This window comes from Hemiscyllium ocellatum, chromosome 9 (assembly GCF_020745735.1).
Source record: "Hemiscyllium ocellatum isolate sHemOce1 chromosome 9, sHemOce1.pat.X.cur, whole genome shotgun sequence".
In the NCBI taxonomy this organism is placed as follows: domain Eukaryota; kingdom Metazoa; phylum Chordata; class Chondrichthyes; order Orectolobiformes; family Hemiscylliidae; genus Hemiscyllium; species Hemiscyllium ocellatum.
Genome location: NC_083409.1, coordinates 60,341,132 through 60,366,659, shown reverse-complemented (window position 1 = coordinate 60,366,659; position 25,528 = coordinate 60,341,132). Strand labels below are relative to the sequence as shown.

Below are 25,528 nucleotides of genomic sequence, written 5' to 3'. Positions count from 1 at the left end.
CACCTCTTTGGACTGTGGGAGGAAACCGGAGCACCCGGAGGAAACCCACGCAGACACGGGGAGAATGTGCAAACTCCACACAGTCAGTCGCCTGAGGCAGGAATTGAACCCAGGTCCCTGGCGCTGTGAGGCAGCAGTGCTAACCACTTATCCATTTGACTGATCAGTTTGCTGGGCAATTTCCGTGGAGTCAGATGCATCAGGATTTCTGCATGCAGCCAACAGGCCGCTCCAATCTGTGCTGCTGCAGTGACTCTCTGGTCATTGGAAAATTTGGGCCAATAGTTTTTGATGGGACATGACAGGATAGATGTTGAGAGGATATTTCGCCTAGATGCAGAGTCCAGATCAAGCAGCTATAGTTCCAGAATAATGGATTGATCATTTAGGACTTGGATAAATAAGAATTTCTTCATTCAAAGATTGCGAATTTTGGAATTCATCACCCTAGAGGGTTGTGAATATGCAGTCACTGAGGTTATTCAACGCTGAGATTGAGAGATTCAAGTAATCTTGGAGAAATCAAGGGAAATAGGATCAAGCAAAAATTGAGGTCAAATACGAGCCATGAGTTTTTTGTATTCATTCACAGGATCTAGCCGTCAGTGGCTGGGCCAACATTTATTGTCCATCCTTAACTGCTCTTGAGAAAGGAATGGTGAGTTGCTGCTTTGATATGTTGCCAAGTCAAAGTGGTGACTGGCTTAGAGGAGAATTTGCAGGTGGTGGTGTTCCCAGGTATCTGATGTGTTTGTCTTTCTAAACAGAAGTGGTCATAAGTTAGGAAGGTACTGTTCGAGGAACCTTGTTGAAGTTCTGCAATGCATCTTGTAGATGGTACACACTGCAGCTATTATGTGCATCGAGGGAGAGAGTGAATGTTTGAGGATATGGTAACAATCCAGCAAGTTTCTTTGTCCTGATGGCATCAAGCTTCTTGAGTGTTGTTGGAACTTCACCCATCCAGACAAGTGTAACATATTCCATCACACTCCTGACTTGTGCATTATTGATAGTGGGCAGGCTTTTGGGGAGTCAGGAGGTGAATTACTTGCTGCAGGATCCCTAGCCTCTGACCTGCTCTCATAGTCTTGGTAATTATGTGGTAATTCCATTTCAGCATTTGGTCATTGGTAACCACCAGAATGTTAATTTAGGGATTTAGCAAGATCATAGAATGTCAAGAGGCAATGGTTAAACTTGTTCTTATTGGAGATGGTCTTTGCCTGGCACTTGTATGTTGTGAATATTACTTGCTACTTATCAGCCAAGCCTGAGTGTCATTCAAGTCTTCCTGTATATGGACCTCGATTGCTTCAGAAACTTAGGAATTGCAAATAGTAGAGCAGGCTGACAGCGCTGTATGACTTAACTTGGTGCTCTATGTTTGTTGTGATGTTTGCCTTTTTAACCCTTGTTTTTCTGACTGGTGGTTATACTGTGTATAGCTGTTATGTAACTTCTTTTCTCTATTCTGTAACTAAGGATTCTACCTAGGCACTCTGTACTTTAGATGGTGCTATAAGTGGCAACTTATAAACTTTAAACTATACTCATTTGAGTGCATGTGACAATAAAGCTAATTTATAGTGTTGTACAGCATGGAAACAGACCCTTCAGTCCAATTCATCCATGCCAACCAGATATCCTAAATTGATCTAGTCCCATTTGTCAACATTTGGCCCATATTCCTCAAAACCCTTCCTATTCATATACCCATCCAGATGCTTTTTAAATGTTGTAATTGTACCAACCCCCGCCACCTCCTCTGGCAGCTCATTCAATACGCACACTACCCTCTGTGTGAAAAATTTGCCTCTTAGGTTTTTGTTAAATTTTTCTCCTCTCACCTTAAACCTATGCCTCTAGCTCTGGATTGTCTCAGCCCAGGAAAAAGACTTTTGCCATTCACCATATCTATGCCCCTCATGATTTTATAAATCTCTATAAGGTTATCCCATGCCTCGACACTCCAGGGAAACTGGCCCCAGTCTATTCAGCCTCTCCCCATAGCTCAAACACTCCAACCCAGCCAACATCCTTGTGAATCTTTTCTGAATCGTTTCAGGTTTTACAACATCCTTTTTATAGCAGGGAGACCAGAATTAAATGCAGTATTCCAAAAGTGGCCTAACCAATATCCTGTACAGCTGTACCATGGCATCCCAACTCCTATACTCAATACATTGACCAATTAACGCAAGTGTACCAAACACCTTCTTCACTATTCTGTCTACCTGTGACTCCACTTTCAAGGATCTATAAACCTGCATTCCAAACTCTCTTTATTCAACAGCATTCCCTAAGACCCTACCATTAAAGTGTAGAAGTCCTGCCCTGATTTGCCTTTCCAAAATGTGGCACACATTTATCTAAATTAAATGCCATCTGCCATTCACTGGCCCATCTGATCAAAGTCTTGTTGTATTCTGAGGTAACCTTCTTCACTGTTCACTACACCTCCACTTTTGTATCATCTGCAAACTTGCTATATTCAATTCAAAATATCTTGTATATCAGATTAGTAGTTTGCAGTTATAACAGTTACCTGCGGAAAAGGTTAATATTTTGGAGAAACGCAAGTTGTGGTTTTATGAGTTTGAAGAATGTTATAAAGCTCAGGTGAAACCTAAGTAAACTCTTTTTAATGCCTTTCATAAGGCATTTCTGCAGTCCTCACTTTTACCTATGTACAAACAGAACCAAATATTGAATCTTAAACAAGATGCCTGCTCAATTAATGCTGTGTTTTCAATGTTTTGGTCCTGTTCAATATCTTTGTCAATTGTGTAATGGATGGTGTTGCATGGTCCTGTAACCCATTGTGCCAGTCATTTATGCAAAGGTTGTAGCACTCCTTTTCGCTGGTGTATCTTTGCTGGCAATTGACACAATATGTTGAACATTAAGCTGGCCTTGAAATATGGTAATTGTGCTTTGCTTTTGAGATATTATTGTGTTACATGGTTAACATAATATACTTGTGGTAGTGATTAGAATATGTCAGTTGTTGAATCATTATATTTCTCTAGGGGATACTGGTCAATGCAAGCATCAACTTAGTTAAAATTATCTAGAATATTGCTGAGAAAGCCAAGGCCATTGCCATTTTTCTTTCGTGATAACAGTATCCAATGGCAAAACAGTTTGTCTTCATTGTTCAGAAGTGTTCCTCCTGGCTCATATGCAAATTCCAACCATAAGCTTGGAGTATTTGAGCTATAGGGCGAGGCTAAACAGGCTGGGGCTGTTTTCCCTGGAGTGTCAGAGGCTGAGGGGTGACCTTATAGAGGTTTATAAAATCATGAGGGGCATGGATAGGGTAAATAGACAAAGTCTTTTTCCTGGGGTGGGGCAATCCAGAACTAGAGGGCATAGGTTTAGGGTGAAAGGGGAACATTTTCACTCAGAGGGCGGTACATGTATGGAATGAGCTGCCAGAGGAAGTGGTGGAGGCTGGTATGATTGCAACATTTAAAAGGCATCTGGATAGGGATACGAATAGGAAAGGTTTGGAAGGATATGGGCCAGGTGCTGGCAGGTGGGACTAGATTGGGTTGGGATATCTGGTCGGCATGGACAAGTTGGACTGAAAGCCCTTCACAAGAAGACCGGATAAAGTATTTGGTGATGAGTAAATCTAATTTATAACATTGGATTGCAAAACCCACATGAATAATTTGATGCATGCTGCTATGGTTGGTCCTTTCAACCATGCTGAAGCTAAATTTTCATCTTGCAACTGATCAGAAATGTACTTGATACTTGAGGTGGCAGCTAATGGAAGATATTGTCTGAAAGACAGGTGTAAGGATGTGTTCAGGTACCCAGGGCTCAATAATTCAGTCACCAAAGTACTTGTTGAATTATAAATCTTCACCACTGCTTCATCATGTTGTATGACCTAATTGGACTCTACATCACCATAGATTTGCTGCCACCATCAATCTTTTACGTTTGGGATCTACAGGGCCTGCTTTGTCCAGTAGCAAAAGAAAACCATTACTTTGTCAAACAAGAAGAGACTCTTAGTTTAAACAAGATGGCAATTTATTGTATTTAGCAATAAGATACAAGTTACAATGGTATGATAGACATTGTTACAGAGACAATGGCAAGATTTAAATGCTAGATCTTCTTCAAGATCCAGAGATTTTCTCCCCATTTATGGGATCATCCTGTTGAGTGCAGCCAAACACACTTCTCAGTATTATCCCCTTCAGATCGTAGCACGTTATACATCTCCCCTAATCCAGCAAACTCGAGCTTGTTTACCCCAATCCGTCCCCTGCCAGTTTTCTGACTTCACAAGTTCAGGCAACAGGGTGGTTTCCCCATTCTTGCAGAAAATCTTTCCTTCAAAATTAGACTGATAATCTTTTGCTGGAGGACTGTTGACCTTGACTCTGTTCTTGACCACGTCAGATCTTTAAGTCCCTTTTAAAATAGAGGACCTTTTATCTCTTTGACGTCCTTTGTGGAGGACATTATTTCTGTTGAATCAGTCAACTTGTCCATTATATTGTTAGGAGGACACTTAATCTCCTGAATTTGCTTTACCAAGGACCTCTTTCCTGCTGAAACAGCAATTTCCTGTCATAACATCATTGGGGGATGTTTAATCACTTGAATGCCCTGCATGAAAAGTATCTGCTGTGTTGGACCTGATAGTTTCTTCCTTGCAGTATCCTTGATTTCTGAAACAAGCAATTCCTTCTTGACTGTGTCCTGAATCTCTCAATATTGATCAACTGATTATGGAGTCTTTTCCAGCCTATTTTCAATTTTTATGAGCAAATGTATAATGTCAGTCTCCAGGCCAGTTTGTGCTGAAGTAAGTAGACTCTGTACTTGAACATATTGATTAGATTAATGTCCTGTAGGGAAGGAAACCACCTTCTTTATCTGGTCTCGTCCACATAGAGATGTACAGCATGGAAACAGACCCTTCGGCTCAACTCGTCCATGCTGACCAGATATCCTAACTTAATTATTTCCATTTTCCAGTACTTGGCCCATATCCCTCTAAACCCTTCCTATCTATATACCCATCCAGATGCCTTTTAAATGCTGTAATTGTAGTGGCCTCCACCACTTTCTCTGGCAACTCATTCCATAAACGCACCACCCTGTGCGAAAAAGTCACCGCTTAGATCCCTTTTATATCTTTCCATGCTCACACAAAACCTATGCCTCTGGGAACAGACCTCATACATGCCCCTCATGATTTTATAAATCTCTATAACATCACCCCTCAGCCTCCAGGGAAAACAGTTCCAGCTTAATAAGCCTTTCCCTATAGGTCAAACTCTCCAACCCTGGCACCGTCTTTGTAAATCTTTTCTGAACCCTTTCAAGTTTCACAACTTCCTTCCGAGAGGAAAGAGACCAGAATTGCACACAATATTCCAAAAGAGGCCTAACCAATGACTTGTACAGCCGCAACATGACCTCCCATCTCCTATACTCAATGCTCTGACCAATAAAGGAAAACGTACCAAAAGCCTTCTTCACTATCCTACCTATCTGCAACTCAAGGAGCTATGAACCTGCACTCCAAAGTCTCTTTGTTCAGCAACACTCCTCAGGATCGATCGATTAAGTATATATGTCCTGCTCTGATTTGCTTTTTCAGCACCTCACATATATCTAAATTAAACTCCATCTGCCACTCGTCAGCCCATTGGCCCATTTGATCAAGATCCCGTTGTACTCTGAGGTAACCTCCTTCTTGTCCACACACGTCCAATTTTTGTGTCATCTGCAAAATTACTAACTATACCTCTTATGTTCACGTCCAAATCATTTATATAAGTGTCAAAAAGCAGTATATCCAGCACAAATTCTTGTGGCACTCCACTGATCACAGGCTAGCTGTGTGAAAAGCAACCCTCCACCACAATCCTCTATCTTCTACCTTTGAGCCAGTTCTGTATCCAAATGGCTAGTTCTTCCTGTATCGCATGAGATCTAACCTTGCTAACTAGCCTGTTATGAGGAACTTTGTAGAAAACCTTACGAAAGTCCATATAGCGCACGTCCACCACTCTGCCCCCATCAATCCTCTTTGTTACTTCTTCAAAAAACTCAATCAAAAACTCAATCAATGAGACATGATTTCTCATGCACAAAGCCATGCTGATTATCCTTAATCATTCCTTGCCTTTCCAAATACATGAAAATCCCATCCTTCAGGATTCCCTCCAACAACCTACCCACCACCGATGTCAGGCTCACCAGTCTAATAGTTCCCTAGCTTTTCTTTACCACCTTTCTTAAATAGTGGTACCACGTTAGCCAATCAGTTGACTCTTAACTGCCCTCTTGGCAGTTATGGATGGGCAATAAATGACAACTTAGCTAGTGACGCTTAAATCCTCTGAACAAATTTTTTAAAAAATCATTTGCATCATCTCACAAACTTTGCTGATTTTCTAAAAAATGTGTTGCTGGAAAAGCGCAGCAGGTCAGGCAGCATCCAAGGAGCAAGAGAATCGACATTTCAGGCATAAGCCCTTCTTCAGGAATGAGGAGGGTGTGCCAAGCAGGCTAAGATAAAAGGTAGGGAGGAGGGACTTGGGGGGAGGGGAGTTGGGAATGCGAAAAGTGGAAGGAGGTTAAGGTGAGGGTGATAGGCCGGAGAGGGGGTGGGGACGGAGAGGTCGGGAAGAAGATTGCAGGTCAAGAAGGCGGTGCTGAGTCCAAGGGTTGGGACTGAGGTAAGTTGGAGGGAAGGGAAATGAGGAAGCTGGAGAAAACTGCATCCATCCCTTGCTGTTGGAGGGTTACTAGGTGGAAGATGAGGTGATCTTCCTCCAGGTGTCATGTTGCCATTGTCTGGAGTAGGCTAAAGACCTGCATGTCTATGGTGGAATGGGAGGGGGAGTTAAAGTGTTCAGCCACGGGGCAGTTGGGTTGGTTGGTGCGGGTATCCCAGAGGTGTTCCCTGAAACGTTCGTCAAGTAGGTGGCCTGTCACCCCAATGTAGAGGAGGCCACATCGGATGCAGCGGATGCAGTAAATGATGTGTGTGGAGGTGCAGGTGAATTTGTGACAGATATGGAAGGATCCCTTGGGGCCTTGGAGGGAAGTAAGGGGGGAGGTGTGGGCACAAGTTTTGCATTTCTTGCGGTTGCAGGGGAAGGTGCCGGGAGTGGAGGTTGGGTTGGTGGGGGGTGTGGACCTGACAAGGGAGTCACGGAGGGAGTGGTCTTTCCGGAACGCTGATAGGGGAGGAGAGGGAAATATATCCTTGGTGGTGGGGTCTGTTTGGAGGTGGCATAAATGACGAAGGATGATACGATATATCTGGAGGTTGGTGGGGTGGTAGGTGAGGACCAGTGGGGTTCTGTCCTGGTGGCGATTGGAGGGGCGGGGTTCAAGGGCGGAGGAGCAGGAAGTGGAGGAGATGCGGTGGAGAGCATCGTCAACCACGTCTGAGGGGAAATTGAAGAAGGAGGCCACCTGGGTTGTTCGGTATTGGAATTGGTCCTCCTGGGAGCAGATGCGGTGGAGGTGAAGGAATTGGGAATATGGGATGGCATTTTTACAGGGGGCAAGGTGGGAGGAGGTGTAATCTAGGTAGCTGTGGGAGTTGGTGTAAATGTCGGTGTTGAGTCGGTCGCCCGAGATAGAAATGAGAGGTCTAGGAAGGGGAGGGAGGAGTCTGAGACGGTCCAGGTAAATTTGAGGTCATGGTGGAAGATGTTAGTAAAGTGGATGAACTGTTCAACCTCCTTGTTGGAGCATGCGGTAGCGCCAATGCAGTCATCGATGTAGCAGAGGAAAAGGTGGGGGGTGGTGCCAAAAGGGATGAATGCAGATTTCTCCAGCTTCCTCATTTCCCCTCCCTCCACCTTATCTCAGTCCCAACGCTTGGACTCAGCACTACCTTCTTGACCTGCAATCTTCTTCCCGACCTCTCCGCCCCCACCCCCTCTCCGGCCTATCACCCTCACCTTAACTCCTTCCACCTATCGCATTCCCAACTCCCCTCCCCCATGTCCCTCCTCTCTACCTTTTATCCCTGCTTGGCACACCCTCCTCATTCCTGAAGAAGGGCTTATGCCCGAAATGTCGATTCTCCTGATCCTTGGATGCTGCCTGACATGCTGCACTTTTCCAGCAACACATTTTTCAGCTCTGATCTCCAGCATCTGCAGTCCTCACTTTCTCCTTTGCTGATTTTCTGCCAACTCTGTGTGGTTGAAGATTTTCATGCTGTTGACAACGTTGTATCTGTTAATAAAGAGCAGCTGGGGAAAGGGTAGGTTCACTCAAGGATAAGGGAAGGAATTTATCCATGGAGCCAGAGGAAATGGGTGAGGTCCTTAATGAATACTTTGTACTGGTATTCACAAAGAAGAAGAATGTTTTGGATGGTGAGTTCAGGAGAGGCGTGTTAATATTCTAGGCCTGTCAATATCGAAAAGGAGGAGGTATTGGGCATTTTGAAAACCATTAAAGTAGACAAGTCCCTAGGATCGAATGGGATCTATCCTAAAATGCTGAGAAAGACAGGTGAGGAAATTGCTGGGGACTTGTACAAAATCTTTGTTTCCCTTTAGTCATTGTAGAGGTCCCAAAGGACTGGAAAATAGTCAATGTTGTCCTTTATTTAAGAAGGACAACAGGGATAATCTGGGAAATTACAAGCTGGTGAGCCTTCTACCTGTGGTAGGGAAATTATTGGAGAAGATTCTTGGGGATAGGATTTGCTCAATAGGCAGCATGGCTTTGTATGGGGAAGGGCATGTTTCAAACTTGATTGAGTTTTTTGAGGAATAATTTGATTTGTCTTCTTTGTAGTTGCTCTATTTCATGATATCTCTGCCTGAATAGCTATTTGACCTTCTGTTGCTCTGTAACTGTATCCTACTTCTACGTATCTTTTGGAATTCTTTTTAAAATTCAATCACTGGATGTGGAAATCATTGACTAGGCCAACATTTATTGCCTTCCATAATTGGCCTTGAAGATGCAGTGATAAATTGTGTTCTTGACCTGCTGCATTGCATGTGGTGTAGGTACATCAACAGTACTGTTAGGGAGAGAATTCCAAGATTCTAACTGTTAAGGATCAGTGAAATAGTTCAAACCAGAATGGTCTGAGACTTGGAGTGGAAATTACACATGATGTTCCCATGTATCTGTTGCCCTTATCCATCGAGGTAGTAGAGGTTGTAGGCTTGGAAGGTGCCTTGGTAGTTATTGTAGTGTTTCTTGTGTATGTTGTATACCACTGTGTGTTGATGGTGCAGGGACTGAATGGTAAAAGTGTGAGATGGAGTGCCAATCAAGCAGCTGCTTTGGCGTTGACCTTATTGAGTATTGTTAAAGCTGAGATTATTCTGGCAAATGGAGACTCCTGACTTGGGCCTTGTAGATGATGGCCATGTTTTGAGGAAGTGAACTACTACCAAATTCCTTCACCTTTGACCTGCTCTTATAGCCATAATACTATATGGCTGGTCCACTTCAGTTTCTGGCAAATGGTAGGGCCCCTAGGAATTGATAGTCAGGGTATCAGCTGTGGAAATGCCATTTAGAACATCAAGTGGTGTTGTTTGGATTCTCTCTTGTTGGAGATGGTCATTACATGGCACTTCTGTGGTTCGAATATCATTTGCCATTTATTAGCACAAGCATGAATATTGTCCAGGTCTTGCCTAGTGACCTATTATTTTATAGATATAGCATTTGTTTCGAATAGATGGGCAGTGCTTATGCCTGTGAAGTTTTCTTGCTCTACAGAGCTGACACTTACTTTTAGTATCTGCTAATTTTTTGTGTACTGTCTTCTTAAATTTGTCTTTACAGTCTTTATACTTTACAATTGAATGGATTCTTTTGGTTTCCATGTTTTACAGGATTTTAACTCTGCCACAAAACAACATTGGTTTTCTACACTGCTGTATTGGAGGGTTTTTCTACCCTTTAATGGTCAGTCGGGAGGATTTCTGCCTTCTGCAGCCGAAAACAATTCCTGTCCACTTTGACACCTTTTCCAAACAAATCTGACTGCTGCGACTTCAAAGCTAACTATATTCGCTTATTGGTTTTCCTAACACAATTCACATGCTGCTTTGCTGCCAATGATCCCTATTACCTTCCAGTTTTATAAAAGATTATTATTCTCATTAATAGCTTCACTGAGTGAATCGTGCTCTCTGTAGTTTTAAAGCTGTATCCTGTTTTCATTAATGGTTTTACTCAATGAACCTATCTGCAACCTTAATAAGTTCTTCCTCCTTTACTGTAGCTTTAACTATGAATTTACTTTGCTTACTGTGACTGCAATTGTTCTCTTACATTTTTCTTCCATTAGACTTTGTTTGCTTAGGCTTTTAAATTGTTCTTTATTGCTTTAGTTCTGGCTATGTGATGCACCTCATGGTGCCTACTCGCCATGGCGATTATGCTCACTCTGAGGATTTTGCTTGTTGCTTGATTTCTCTGTTTGTAACTAGGCTGTGCTTTCCCCCATCCACAGATTTCAGTTTTACTCACGCAAGCTCCAATTCCTTGTTTATTCTTTGGCTAAACCTCATCTTGGGACTATACCTACAGTTCATCAGCCCTGAATGCAGTCTGCAACTTCCATCTGTAATTAGTGTTACAACTCACGGTTCCCTCTGCATTCCTTAACAGTACTGAAATGCTGTCAATATTGACTGCAGTTTCTGCTTTGTCAAACCTTGCCACAAATCACTGTCCTGCAGGTGTGTCGACTGTTCTGTTCAGTCAGCTACTGCATGAGTGCCTGCACAAGTCATACTCTTAAAGTTGCGCCTGAAAAAAATTCTTCTGGATTCACTTCACTTCACTCCAATGTCTTACATGGTGTTGCTAACAATTCAATCACATTATAATCTGTATTGCTCATCAGCTGTTGTCAGATGAAACCTCGCCACATTGTCAGAGAAAGTTGCTTGATCACCATGTGGCAGATTTAGTGCCACCACCCTGTCTTTAAACTTGGGATCTACAGATCCTGTTTCATCTAATCTGGTAGAAGAAACCCATGAGGTTGTCTAATGAGAAGAGATTTTTGTCTTAAACACAGGATGTCATTTATTACATAACAACAATTGGTTGTAACTCCAAGACAGACATTGTTGCATGAGGGAGATCTAGGTGGTAGATCTCACTTCTTTAAAATCTAGAGCTGTTCTCCCACCTAAATCCTATGACAATATCATATTTAATGGAATTTAACGCATTCTCCAGGAAATACTTTACAGTGGTCACAATGTTTGTGCTAAATTATGCTAATCACTATTTCACTTTTGAGATTTCTTTGTACCTGCTATCAACTTCATGTGGAGTCAAATATATTCAATACTTTAATGTTCTTACAATCATTACTACAGTTTTTAAATAGTAAAATTGATTCAAAGTTAAAATTGCTGCAAATATTCAGTGCCTCTGTCAGCACTTGTGGAAAGATCATACATGTGGATATTCAACTAAAGCCCTTCAAATGCAGTCTGATTTTTAAAAAATATATGTGGAGTTTAATTCAGATAAATGTGAGGTGCTGCATTTTGGGAAAGCAAATCTTAGCAGGACTTATACACTTAATGGTAAGGTCCTAGAGAGTATTGTTGAACAAAGAGACCTTGGAGTGCAGGTTCATAGCTCCTTGAAAGTAGAGTCGCAGGTAGATAGGATAGTGAAGAAGGCTTTTGGTATGCTTTCCTTTATTGGTCAGAGCATTGAGTACAGGAGTTGGGAGGTCATGTTGCGGCTGTACAGGACCTTGGTTAGGCCACTGTTAGAATATTGCGTGCAATTCTGGTCTCCTTCCTATTGGAAAGATGTTGTAAAACTTGAAAGGGTTCAGAAAAGATTTACAAGGATGTTGCCAGGGTTGGAGAATATGGGCTATAGGGAGAGGCTGAACAGGCTGGGGCTGTTTTCCCTGGAGCATCGGAGGCTGAAGGGTGACTTTATAGAGGTTTAAAAAATTATGAGGAGCATGGAGAGTCCAGAACTAGAGGGCATAGGTTTATGGTGAGAGGGGAAAGATATATAAGAGACCTAAGGGGCAACTTTTTCACACAGAGGGTGGTACGTGTATGGAATGAGCTGCTAGAGGCTGTGGTGGAGGCTGATACAATTACAACATTTAAGAGGCATTTAGATGGGTATGTGACTAGGAAGGGTTTGGTGGGATATGGGCCAGGTGCTGGCAGGTGGTACTAGATTGGGTTGGGATATCTGGTCGGCATGGATGGGTTGGACTGAAGGGTCTGTTTCCATGCTGTACATCTCTGTGACACTATATACTGTAAGGTTAATTGTGACCTTAATTTTCCACTATTCTCACACTAAGACAGTGCCGAAGTGCATTAGTAGGTCTCAGAACTAGAAGAAAATCTCTCCAAATTTATCAATTTGAAGAGACTATGAAGGTGTACTAAAGATCTCATTATACATTAAGAAACTATGTATTTGTATAACTAATCAAGTAAAATTTTAGTTCATATTTGGCAATGTAATTTTATTTTGATGCAGGTGGATCTTTGCAACTACTGTGTAATCAATGGTGCAACTGCTCACCCTCATATTGAGCATGATGGAACTGTTTACAATATCGGCAATTGCTTTGGGAAAAGATTTTCTTTTGCTTACAATATTATCAAAATACCCCCACTGCAATCAGGTAAATAATACACATTTAGTAAAATTATTCCAGCTACAAAAATTAATCAAAATCTTCGTCTGGAGAGGACTGATGATGAAATAAATGTACACTAATATTTTCATTGCTGCAGTCATTGCACTGTTACTTTACAGCACTGACTGAAAATGATGAATGCTTAAACTGATCAGATTTGTAAATTCATTATATTAATATTTATTTCTGTCCTTCAAAATGGCACTACAACTTTTAGACTGTTTATATAACTAGAACGACTCGTATATTAGTCTTTCAATAGACAGATGGTCACAAGCAACGTCCACGTCCCATGAGTAAATAAAAAAAACTCCTGCAAATAAAATCAAATAATTCATCAAAAAATTTGAATACAGAATTGAAAGATTTAATTTTTTTAATTAACCTGTTCAAATGTGCTACGAAATACCACAAGAGTAATTGGGACTTGAACTTGGATCATTTGAAGTAGGAATACTATCACTGCACTGCAAGGGCCCTCGGAACATTTGATGTGAAATAATTTTTAATCAACCTGTTCAGAGTTGTTATTATACATCTCTGCAGTAGGTAGGTCGAGAACATGGGCTTAGGGTCTCAGAGGTAGGAACACTACCACTGCATCACAGAGCCCCTGAACTTTTTTAAAAATCAAATAAGCATTGCCCATTGACTGATATCACAATCTGCCAACATGGCCTATTTCTAGCGGACCCACACCTTCTGAGACCATGAAATCTTGGCCTGGAATTGAAACCTGGAGCTTCTGGTTCAGAGGTAGGGACACTATCACTGTTCCACACAAGTCATAGAGTTTTTTTTCTCATATTTTTCTGAACATTTTATTAATTCCCATTCCTAAAGCTAGGAACCTGCATTTGATGAGGGACCCAATGCTGCAACTGCTGCCTCCAGTTCCAGGTATGCAGTTGGTCAATGCTGGAAAGGACAGATGGTGCTTTTGAAAGTATTGACTCTTTTCCTCAATGACAGCTGCGGTGTGACTGAAAAGGTAATTGTTGACCTTGGTGTGGCAATGCTTGGTTTTCAGGTCCAGATGTCAAGAAATCTCTCTTCAGACTTTTAGGTTCAGAAATATACTAGCTACTTCTCGCCAATCACATCTGCACAGATCCAGTGAGTCTTATCCATCATAAGAATCTATTCTAATTAGCTTATTTTATTCACAACTTGCAAAATGGTTTGAAGATTTAGAGATGAAGTGCACTTAGTCACCTAACACACTTAATTCCCTTACCATAGACGTCATACCCTCCCTGAGATGAGCCTATTTGCTCATAAACATGTTATATTTGACCCAGAAATAAACTTTTATATCTGCATCATTAAATCTGCTTATTTCCACTCCCAAGACTTTGTCCAACTCCACCTCGCCTCATCTCTTCTGCTGTTTACACCCTCCTGCGTATCTAGTGTTATTATGCTAAAGATATTTTACAAATAAGATATGTTGTGTTTTATTATTTAACAACGTTCTTGAAGTTAAAATAAATTTGCTTGAAATTATTCATTACTCTGTCACTGAAGTTACCTGTCCATTTGGTTATAAATGATATATCTCAAAAATTAGACAAAGAATGAGTCTAAAAAAAGAACTGACTAGTTTTAAGCAAAGATGCAGATCCTGATTGGGATCCAGATTCCAAAATTTTAAAGGATCCTTTGACATTTGGAAATAAGATGATTTGACTTTTTTTTCGATTATTTAAAATCTTGTGATTGTTTTATAATGTTGTGGATTGTCTCAGTTGTGGGAGAATTTCTCAGTGTTCTAAATGGGAGCAGAGTTTTCAGAGCAGGGTTTTGGGCATGGATTATCCTGAACCTGTTTCAGTGAGTTCTTATTAAAACTATTACGTTTTTCAAATTTAGAATTAAATGCATTGACCAGGCAAATGTAATTGCAACAATGTAGAGTTAAAGTCGGGTATTGGGTGTATGCATGCTGTTGAGTGTCCTTTTCACTTGTTATGGGGAATACATTTATCTGTGGAATCAAACTGATAGACCACTGCAAGAAAACCAGTGTCTTAATATACAGCACTCATACTTCAATTGCAAAGCTGTTAGTGTTATTGCTTCACTAGAGCACTTCTTAATAATTATTTGTGGTAGCTAAGGAAAATATTTGTTGAGCTTGGCATATTACAAACTACTGGAGCAGAACTTTGTAATTCTGTATTTAATGGCAGAATTCAAATTTTTATAAGGTCAAGGATAGCAGTACAGAAGTTACAGCCAGCTGTAAATACACTTAAGATGATTGAAATTTCAATTTTGTTAGAAGAATTCTCTGCAAACCACTCTTACACAGAATCCTAGAAGTTAGTTTCACAACAGGATTTCCTGAATTCTGTCAGTAGGTTATGTAAACTTAAAAGGTAAATGTAGGGATAGATGTGTTGAGTTGATTGGCAGCTTTCATGCCTGATAACTGTGCATGTTGTTTTCTTTATTTTTTCATGGGAAGTTAGCATCTTTAGGATTTATTGCCTTACCCGTATGGCTCTTGAATTGGGTGATGTGCTAGATTATTACTGGGGACAGTGAAGAGTCAGTCCAGTTGCTGTGGATCTAAAGTTGCATGTAAATCAGACAGGGAAAAGATGATGGATTTCCTTTCCTAAAGGGCATTAGTGAACCAATAATTGTTTCATGGGCACCATTCTTAAGATTTGCTTTAAATTCCAGATTTGCTTTAGATTCCAGATTTTATGAATTGAATTTAAATTATACTTGCTGGCCATGGTGGGATTTGAACCTATTTACCCAAAACCATAAACTAGTCTAATGATATAACCATTAGGCCATCAGCTGCTTATCTATATGAGTTCAATTGCTAACATTAAAATTTATTATCAAAGAGAGAGTGATTCACAATGAACTTTGTGAATTGAATTGAATTGAGTTAAATTGCATTTGTTGTCAGATGTACCGAGGCACAGTGAAAAGCTCTGTCTTGAGAGCAATACAGACAGATAGAGTCATAGAGATGTACAACATGGAAACGGACCCTTCGGTCCAACTCATCCATGCCGACCAGATATCCCAACCCAATCTAGTCCCACCTGCCAGCACCTGGCCCATATCCCTCCAAACCCTTCCTATTCATATACTCATCCAAATGCCTCTTAAATGTTGCAATTGTACCAGCCTCTACCACTTCCTCTGGCAGCTCATTCCATATACATACCACCCTCTGCGTGAAAAAGTTGCCCCTTAGGTCTCTTTTATATCTTTCCCCTCTCACCATAAACCTATGCCCTCTAGTTCTGGACTCCCTGACCCCAGGGAAAAGCCTTTTCCTATTTATCCTATCCATGCTCCTCATAATTTTGAAAACCTCTATAAGGTCACCCCTCAGCCTCCGACGCTCCAGGGAAAACAGACCCAGCCTGTTCAGCCTCTCCCTATAGCTCAAATTCTCCAACCCTGGCAACATCCTTGTAAATCTTTCCTGAACCCTTTCAAGTTTCACAACATCTTTCCAATAGGAAGGAGACCAGAATTGCACGCAATATTCTAACAGTGGCCTAACCAATGTCCTGTACAGCCACAACATGACCTCCCAACTCCTGTACTCAATGATCTGACCAATAAAGGAAAGCATACCAAAAGCATTCTTCACTATCCTATCTACCTGCGACTCCACTTTCAAGGAGCTATGAATCTGCACTCCCAAGGTCTCTTTGTTCAGCAACACTCTCTAGGACCTTACCATTAAATGTATAAGTCCTGCTAGGATTTGCTTTCCCAAAATGCAGCACCTCACATTTATCTGAATTAAACTGCATCTGCCACTTCTCAGCCCATTGGCCCATCTGATCAAGATCCTGTTGTAATCTGAAGTTGTAACCTCCTTCTTGTCCACATACCTCCAATTTTGGTGTCATTGGCAAACTTACTAACTGTACCTCTTATGCTCATATCCAAATCATTTATGTAAATGACAAAAAGTAGAGGACCCAGCATCAATCCTTGTGGCGCTCCACTGGTCACAGGCCTCCAGTCTGATCACTGAGTTAAATAGCATAGATGAATAAATAATAGATAAACGGCGGCAAAACAAAAACACAGGTACAGGCGAATGTTAAGAGTTTGTGAGTCCATTCAGTATTCTAACAATATAAGGGTAGAAACTGTTTCAAAACCAGCTGGTGCATGTGTTCAGGCTTCTGTACCTTCTCCTTGATGTTAGAGGTTGTAGAAAAGTATTGCCAGGGTGGGACAGATCTTTGAGAATGCTGGCGCCCTTTCCTTGACAGCGGGCCTGATAAATGGATTCTATAGATGGGAGGTTGGCTTTTGTGATCGTCCAGGCCGAGTTCACCACTCTCTGTAACCGTCTCTGAACTTGAATAGTACAGTTGTCATACCAGCTATTGATACATCCAGACAAAATGCTCTCGATGGCTCACCTAAAGAAGTTGGCAAGGGTATTCGCATCATGCCAAATTTTCTCAGCTGCCTCAGGAAGAAGAGACATTGTTGGGCCTTTGTAACCAGTGCATCCACATGAAGAGTCCAAGAAAGCTTGTTGTGGATGACCACTCCCAGGAGCTTGACACTATCCACTCGTTCCACCTCTGTGCTGTTAATATGTAAGGGGATATGAGCAACATCCCACTGAAATGTCAATAATGAGTTCCTTGGTTTTCTCATTGTTGAGAGCTAGGTTGTTCTCAGTGCACCATTTTCCCAGGTCTTTCACCTCCAATCTGTAGTCTGTTTTGTCCCCATCTGAATTCGACCAACTATGGTAGTGTCATCAGCAAACCTGTAAATGGCATTAGTCTGGTATTTGGCAATGCAGTCATGGGTATACAGTGAGTACAGTAGGGGGCTGAGTACGCACCCCTGGGGAGCTCCAGTGTTGAGTGTTAATGAGGATGAAATATTGTCCCCAATCTTCACTGATCTATGGCCTGTGGGTCAGGAAACTCAGGAGCCAGTTGCAGAGAGTGGGGCTTAGTCCAAGATCACTAAGTTTAGTAATCAGTCTCAAGGGGATAATAGTGCTGAAGGCTGAACTGTTGTCAATGAATAGGATTCTTACGTAGCTGTTCTTAGTGTCAAGATGTTTTATGGAAGAGTGAAGGGCAAGTGATATGGCATCTGAAGTGGATCTGTTGGTCCGATTGGCAAATTGGGGTGCATCAAGAGTAGTGGGGAGGCTGGAGTTGATTAATGCCATGACCAGCCTTTCAACACACTTCATGACCACTGACGTTAGCGCCACTGGTGATAGTCATTGAGACATGGTGCACGAGCCTTCTTAAGCACAGGGATGATGGTGGCCCTCTTGAAATAGGCAGAGAGGGTGGCCTGCTGAAGGGAGAGGTTGAAGATGTCCAAGAAGACCTCTGCCAGTTGATCTGCACGTGCTCCGAGTGCACGGTCTGGTACTCCGTCTGGTCCCATTACTTTCCTTGTATTCACATGAAGAAAAACTGATCTGACCTCTGATGCAGTGACGGGTTTGTCAAGACTTGTTGGAATAGGTGTTACCTCTCTGCCGAAATTCTACTCAAAGCAAGCGTAGAAAGCATTGAAACAATCTGGGCGGAATGCGCCATCATCTGCCATCTTGGACCGTCTCTTTTTGGAACTTATAGAGTCATAGAGATGTACAGCATGGAAACTGACCCTTCGGTCCGACCCGTCCATACCGACCAGATATCCCAGCCCAATGTAGTCCCACCTGCCAGCACTCGACCCATATCCCTCCAAACCCTTCCTATTATATACCCATCCAAGTGCCTCTTAAATGTTGCAATTGTACCAGCCTCCACCACATCCTCTGGCAGCTCGTTCCATATACATACCACCCTTTATGATGCCATTCAGTCCTTGCCATAGTCGCCGGGTGTCTATCTTGGTCTGTAGTTTGGATAGGTATTGGTCCTTGGCTGTCTTAATGGTCTGCAAAGGTCATACTTGGATTGCTTATATTTAAGTGGGTCTCCTGATCTGAAGGCCTCACGCCTGGTTTTTAGCAGGCTCTGTATATCCTGATTCATCCAAGGTTTCCTGTTGGGGAACACACAGGTTGACTTCCTCGGTGAATCTTGCATAATCAAATAAATATCCTGTAAGAATGCTCTGATTATGAAATTAAAGTTTTAATTGTTCATAGTTCTTGCATGGCCCATGTTTAACTACTTGTAATTACAGATAGGCAAGACCCATTGAAAAAAATGGAAGTGGTTGTCCAGTTTCCATGTAGTGACAGATTCAAACCATCCTATGTACACAGGTTTGTATTGACTTTTCTTGACAGAGGAGTAATTTTATTGAATAATCCTAATGCTTTTAGAGAACCAAATTGCGAGCAATTACAGTGAATTGAATAAAATCAAATTTTGAGTGGAGGTTTATCAATAGAGATTTTTGCAGTGATTTTATTCATTAAAAATAGTTCAGAAAAATCTGATACTTGAGGCAGAACTTTCCCAGTGAATGAGGTGCGAAATGATGAGTGACCCAAGATTTTAATGGTGAGATGAGAATGAGACAGTGAAGTGACTTACAAGTTCCTTTTATGTTAAAGGTATCAAGTTGTTTTTGAATTCATTATTAGTTGTGACTGGAAATCATCTTTCTCCAAACAGTTTTGGTTTGTGTGAAAACTACATTGTATTTGTGGAGCAACCGGTCAAAATTAACCTGTGGAAATTTCTCTCATCGTGGACCGTTCGAAGTACTACCTATATGGATTGCTTTGAATCAAATGATTCCATGGGAGTAAGTAACTATTCATCATGTGGAAAAACAAACATTTGACTGCTGTAGGATTTTGATTTATGATTGATGCTTTTCTAGGTGGAAACAGTTAACAGAATTTAACATCTGTGGAGACAGAAACAGAGTTAATGTTTCAAATTGCGACATTTTCTCAGGACTGTTCTGAACTAGCTGCAATTCTTTAAGGAGTGTAATTTCTCCTAATCTCTCCTTTTTCTTTCTTAGTTTCATTTTTAAGTCTACCCTGTTCTCCACATCATTATGCCCACCTGATCATATTGTCCTGACAATATAGTTATTTTTGAACAGAACCTAGAAGAATTACAGTTTGTCATAAGAGTTTATGTTTTACAGACATGGTTCCATGTTGCAAACAAGAAGACTGGTGAATACTATAATATAAATTACAGAACTTCAGCATTTAATATTTTCCATCATATTAACACTTATGAAGATAGTGGCTTTATTATTGTTGATGTATGCTCCTGGAAAGGGTAGGTATCTAAATTAATTATCTGGAGTTGTTGCAAAGAAATGTCTATATTGACCTTAATTTATGTTAAACTCCCCTTTCCAAATCTTTTTACCAATACTGTTGGTGTTGATTCATAACGGAGAGCACAATCATTGGATAGGCTTTGATTTCTCACTCCTGGCCATGTTAATGTGAGTCCAGAAAATGAGTATTTGCAAGCTATCCAATCGTATCATAAATCACAGAATGATGCAAAACATCATTAGGATATTTAGTATATCCTATCTATTGTAGTCTTATCCAACAAATCCCGTTCCCATGCTCTTTCCCCATAATCATGTAACATTTTCGTATTAAATGTTTTCCACCTCTCTTCTGAATACTGCTGTTGAATCTGTGGTTAGCACCCTTTCAGGCAGTGCAAAACAGATCACGAATAAAGAAATATTTGTCTTGGTGCCTCTGGTCCTTTTGTCTATTACCTTAAATCTATTCCATCTGGACACCTTAACTTTTCTTACAGATCATTTCAGAGAACGTCTCTGGGACACCCGTACCCACCAACCTCACTGCCCTGTGGCTGAACACTTCAACTCCACTTCCACTCCAAGGATATGCAGACCTTGGGCCGCCTCCACCACCAAATCATTACCATCCGACGTCTGGAGGAGGAATGCCTCATACTCCACCTTTGAATCCTGCAACCACACGGGATAAATGTGGATTTCAACAGTTTCCTCATTTCTCCTCCCCCCACATTATCCCAGTCCCAAGCCTCCAACTCAGTATCACCCTCTAGACCTGCCCATCACTCCCCCCTCTGACCTATCTCACCTTTATCCACCTATTGCATTCCCAGCTATCCTCCCCCCATTTATCTCTCAGCCCTGACCCACAGGCTTCATTCCTGATGAAGGGCTTATGCCCGGAACTCGATTCTCCTGCTCCTCGGATGCTGCCTGACCTGCTGTGCTCTTCCAGCACCACACTCTCGACTCTAATCTCCAGCATCTGCAGTCCTCACTTTCTCCCACCTTAACTTTCTGCCCCTGCAAACAGTTTCTCTGTATTTATTTTATCAAACAAAACCAGTCGTGATTTTGAAAACTGGTTTTGAAAAACTGGTATTAAATGTCTCGGCTTCACAGCACAGGAACAGTTTTTTTTTTCATTTTGCCTTCTCCAACGCACCGCAAACTGTAAATTTTCTTCTCTTTCCAATGAGCTAAATCATGGTTTCTCTAATGGTTCAGCCATTACAACTTCAGCTTTTTTTTTCAGCCTGAACTATGAATTCAGTGAAGAGGCCCTTAATAGCATATGCCCCATGTTTTATGTCCAGGTCGATGGCAAAGTTTTGCCTACACCACCACTCCCTCACCCTACCCCTACCCTAAATCCAACCTCCATGTTAAAGAGTCAACTTTTCACTCACCATCTTCCCAGTACTAAAAACATGTGAATTTTGTAACCGTGGAGAAATAAATTCTCACCATATATACCATTGATTTTAATTATTGCATCTTCTACTACCACCACATTTTCTAGTATTAGCATGTCTGTTATTAATCTTAAATGCCCAAATGATTTGCAAGTGTACCGTATACAATCTATTAGATAAGTTTTACGGTTACATTATCTTAGCAACTTGTTTTTACCTTCTATCTCTTTGTGCACTGCTGTAAAGAATAATGCATTATTTCTGATGCAGGTTTGAGTTCATATATAATTACCTGTGGCTTGCCAATTTACGTGAAAACTGGGAAGAACTTAAAGTGAATGCAAGGAAGGCTCCTCACCCAGAAGTTAGGAGATACGTTCTACCATTGGACATAAACAATGTGAGTTTTCATTATTGTGGAATATTAAGGGGAAAAAGCATTTAACTTCTCAGTCTGAATCTATCACAAATGGATGTATCATTAGACTGTAATATCCATAATTAAAATGAAGTTTGACAGGCTTTTATTGTCATATTGGTCATCGAACCAAGGCATTAATACACTAAAAAAGCAAGAATTGGGCTAACTTGAGAAAATGATGTGCTGAAAAGTTTAAATATGACAATAAAATTGAGATGTACATCAGGCTTTTTAATAGTTATACAGTTAGACAGTTAAGATGCTGGAAAAACCTTAACGACAAAACATTTGTCCATCTTCTATATTTTTAAGGTGCTGAGACTTGGTGTATATTTCCAGCATTTTCTACTTTCCTTAAAGCTTTGGGGCGGCACTATTGCTCAGTGGTTAGCCCTACTACCTCACAGCACCAGGGACCCATGTTGGATTCCAGTCTTGGGTGGCTGTCTGTGTGGAGTTTGCTCAATCTCTCAAGTGTTTGTGTGGGTACCCTCTAAGTGCTTCAGTTTCCTCTGACAGTTCAAAGATGTGCGGGTTGGGTGGATTGGACGTGCAAACTTGCCCATAGTGTCCACAGATATGCAGGCTAGGTGGGCTAGCCATGCACATTACAGGGATAGGGTAGGATGTGGGTCAGGGTGGGATGCTCCTAGGAGGGTCAGGCTGAATGGCCTGCTTCCACACTGTAGGGATTCTATGATTCTGACATAAAAGTATGAATGGAAGTCAACAGGCTAATACTTAATGTAAAAAATATTGGACTGACTCCCATTAATATTCCTTTTTAAAAAATAAAACCAAATTGAAAGACATTTGGTCAAACTAGAATACTTCCAGATAATTATTCTTGAATTTTAATGTGTGTAAACGGAAGTTTCTAGGTCACTCATTTAGCCGATATTGACCTATGTAAAGCAGGAAAGTTCAAAATCTAATTTTAGTTTAAATAATTTTGGTGACAATTTAAGTGCTAATAGTCAGCCTAAATATCAACAAGATAGATAAGCGGGAAATCAAAAATGGTTCCTTCCTTATGGACGTTTGGGAAGTGAGCAACTGAAAGGTATGGATTGCAGAGCTTTATCCAATGTTGTATTTGCTTACATTAATACCTATCAAAGGTGGAGTTACATGAAACCTGTGTTTGGTGTCTTGTATATATGTGTGTGTGTGTGTGATATATATATTATGTGGGAACGCACATTGTTTCTGGGGCCTTGGTATCTTTGAAATTTTCAAGGCCCTTCCACATCTCAAGCACAAACCAACACCATAGTAGGAATATGTACTTGGAATTGAAACAGCAAAGCAATGCGCTGGAAGCCTGAAACCTGAAGGTGGAATGGTTGTAGGCAAACATAGTTTTTAAACTTTTTGAGAGTTCCCGACATTGCTACTTACCTTCCTCAGATCGAAGATCTCAGGGCGTGTGGGAAGAGAGGCAAGAAGAATGCAGGCTCTACTCCATCCCATGGCTGAAGTACTTTGCACTCAGTACATGTAGCCAATTGTTTACCATAAGTATACTGACTTCAGAGTATTTGAGTTTTGGCTGAGGCAAGAATGAGTTATCATTGTGAAAACCTCCATGTGTTGAATAGGTCACTGACACACACACACCAAAACTAAGTGTGAAGTAGTTACTTTCGGTGAAATAATTCTTAAAATCAATTACACATTCAAAGGGATTAAAATAAACCTACATATGAAAAAATAGGCTAAAGTTAGAGCTCATAGAATCTTATAGCTAAATAGAGGACAGAAAAATGGTTTTGACGTATAATATATGCATTATATGCATACCATATAAAGGCAGTGATCTACCTTGCACACAACTGAGCAATGTAGAGTATGAATTTCAATGATGGTCTGATGCCAGGTATGTTAGCTAATGATTTCCTGACTGAATCAAATAGCATGTTCCTAGAGTACAAGTACATAGATAAGAGCACAAACTGTAGTCACTCAGCTCATGTTAACCATACCCATAGAATCTACTGTTAAATATGATTCCCCATTTGGCCAGTAGTTACTGAACAATCCTTTATGATTTAACAGCTACATCAACAAATTAAAATTAAGGTAATTAGTCGAGCTTGTAACATGGTTCATTTTCACCTGCTAGAAATTACAAATATTCAAGCTCAAGACCCTGTTCTCTGCAAACAAAAGCAACAGTTTAAACCTTGTGCTTTTTTTTTAATTAACCAAGTGCTTGGAGAATTTCTTATTTCCCACTATTATCTAAAAGGCAATGTCTTAGACAATTAGAAGTGACTTGTCAACCAATTTGTACCTTTTTCTCCTATAGGATAACTTGCTTTGGTTGTTTGAAATTTGGCATTTTTATGTTTGGCCTGATAAGTACAAGATGATAAAAAGCTTTGACAACATTACCGTATTGTCACCAAAATCCAAATGCTTTTACCTGAATGAAGAGAGTGTCTTTTCATTTCCCTGATGATGCGTGTTTAGTTATAGAATGGCCTTTGTGATCTGAAAAAATTGTGATCCAAATTCACATGATTTAGTTTCAAGGTAGCAGTCTATAGTCATGTATTAAGAAAGGATTAGGTCCCCATTTACAAACCATTATGGTTACATTACACGGTTTACTCCATTTTGATAGGAACATAGTCACTGCCTGTCCTTGGAGAGGTGGAGACACCCACCTAACCCCTGACCCTAATACTAGATCAGTTAGCTCCCATGCAAAGTTTTATTTTGTTTTAAATTAGTACCTCTTTGGATTCCAAACTGTTCACTGGGTTTGGCTTCCATTTGTAAGGTCCCTGTACTTCCTTGAAAAGGCCAACATGCCACCACTCACTCAGTGCATTTTCTCCAAGGATGTTACCTGTAGTTCAACCAAAATTGCTCTTACAGAACTTTAGACCTGTAAACATTATTAAGAAACCTTGAAATGAAGATTTCTCAGTTAATACTATATCAAATTGTGCATTTCTTACAATACCTTGTTTATTGTGTCTTATTTAGGTTGAACATGGCAAAAATTTGGTGTCTCTTGACACCACAACTGCCACAGCTACAGTTCGGCAAGATGGAACAATTTGGCTGGAACCAGAAGTGCTCTTTTCAGGGCCTCGGCAAGGTGACATGCACTTTTAATAAAAGGATGTGCAAAAAGTTCTGACAAGTCACTTTGAGAGACTCCTTAAAATTCACATTAAAATATTTTCTACATTACAGCATTTGAATTTCCTCAAATTAACTATCAGAAATTCAGTGGAAAGGACTACACATATGCTTATGGACTGGGATTGAATCACTTTATTCCAGACAAGGTAAAAAAAACTAGTGGGTGCGGTTGAAATTTTAACCATTCGACTAAAATGAACTTGTTTCCACTGATGTCTGTTTTTCTGTGATGCAGATATACAAGTTAAACGTGAAAACCAAAGAGCACTGGTTATGGCAGGAACCAGATACATATCCATCAGAACCAATCTTTGTTCCACATCCAGATGCAATGGATGAAGATGATGGTATAATATTAATATTAGATCAATCAACAGCATATGAAATGGTGCTTACTTTGCAGTTTATCATCAACATTTTGAATGATAATAGAAGATTCTAGTCTGCTCTCCCCATATCAAACAAGCAGGGACATCAGGTTGAATTTGTCATTTTAACCCAGGATTCTTCCTTTTTGGCTCCAAATAATCCTGCACACCAACAACCGAGCAGACAGAGCAATTCTGATTGGGAAAAATGTGGAAATCTTAAGAGGACTGGTGGGCT

The 25,528-nt window shown here is 40.7% G+C and overlaps 1 protein-coding gene across 1 annotated transcript in view; it reads left to right on the top strand.

Moving 5' to 3' along the window:
* The window catches only part of LOC132818734 (retinoid isomerohydrolase-like), a 38,893-nt gene that overhangs the window by 12,691 nt on the left and 674 nt on the right, over nucleotides 1-25,528 (top strand). Inside the window, exons 4-11 of the mRNA XM_060829784.1 lie at nucleotides 12,520-12,667; nucleotides 18,857-18,938; nucleotides 19,294-19,426; nucleotides 19,781-19,920; nucleotides 21,613-21,742; nucleotides 24,761-24,875; nucleotides 24,974-25,068; nucleotides 25,158-25,269. Coding sequence (XP_060685767.1) covers nucleotides 12,520-12,667; nucleotides 18,857-18,938; nucleotides 19,294-19,426; nucleotides 19,781-19,920; nucleotides 21,613-21,742; nucleotides 24,761-24,875; nucleotides 24,974-25,068; nucleotides 25,158-25,269 — 955 coding nt within the window. The remainder of the gene's footprint in view (nucleotides 1-12,519; nucleotides 12,668-18,856; nucleotides 18,939-19,293; nucleotides 19,427-19,780; nucleotides 19,921-21,612; nucleotides 21,743-24,760; nucleotides 24,876-24,973; nucleotides 25,069-25,157; nucleotides 25,270-25,528) is intronic.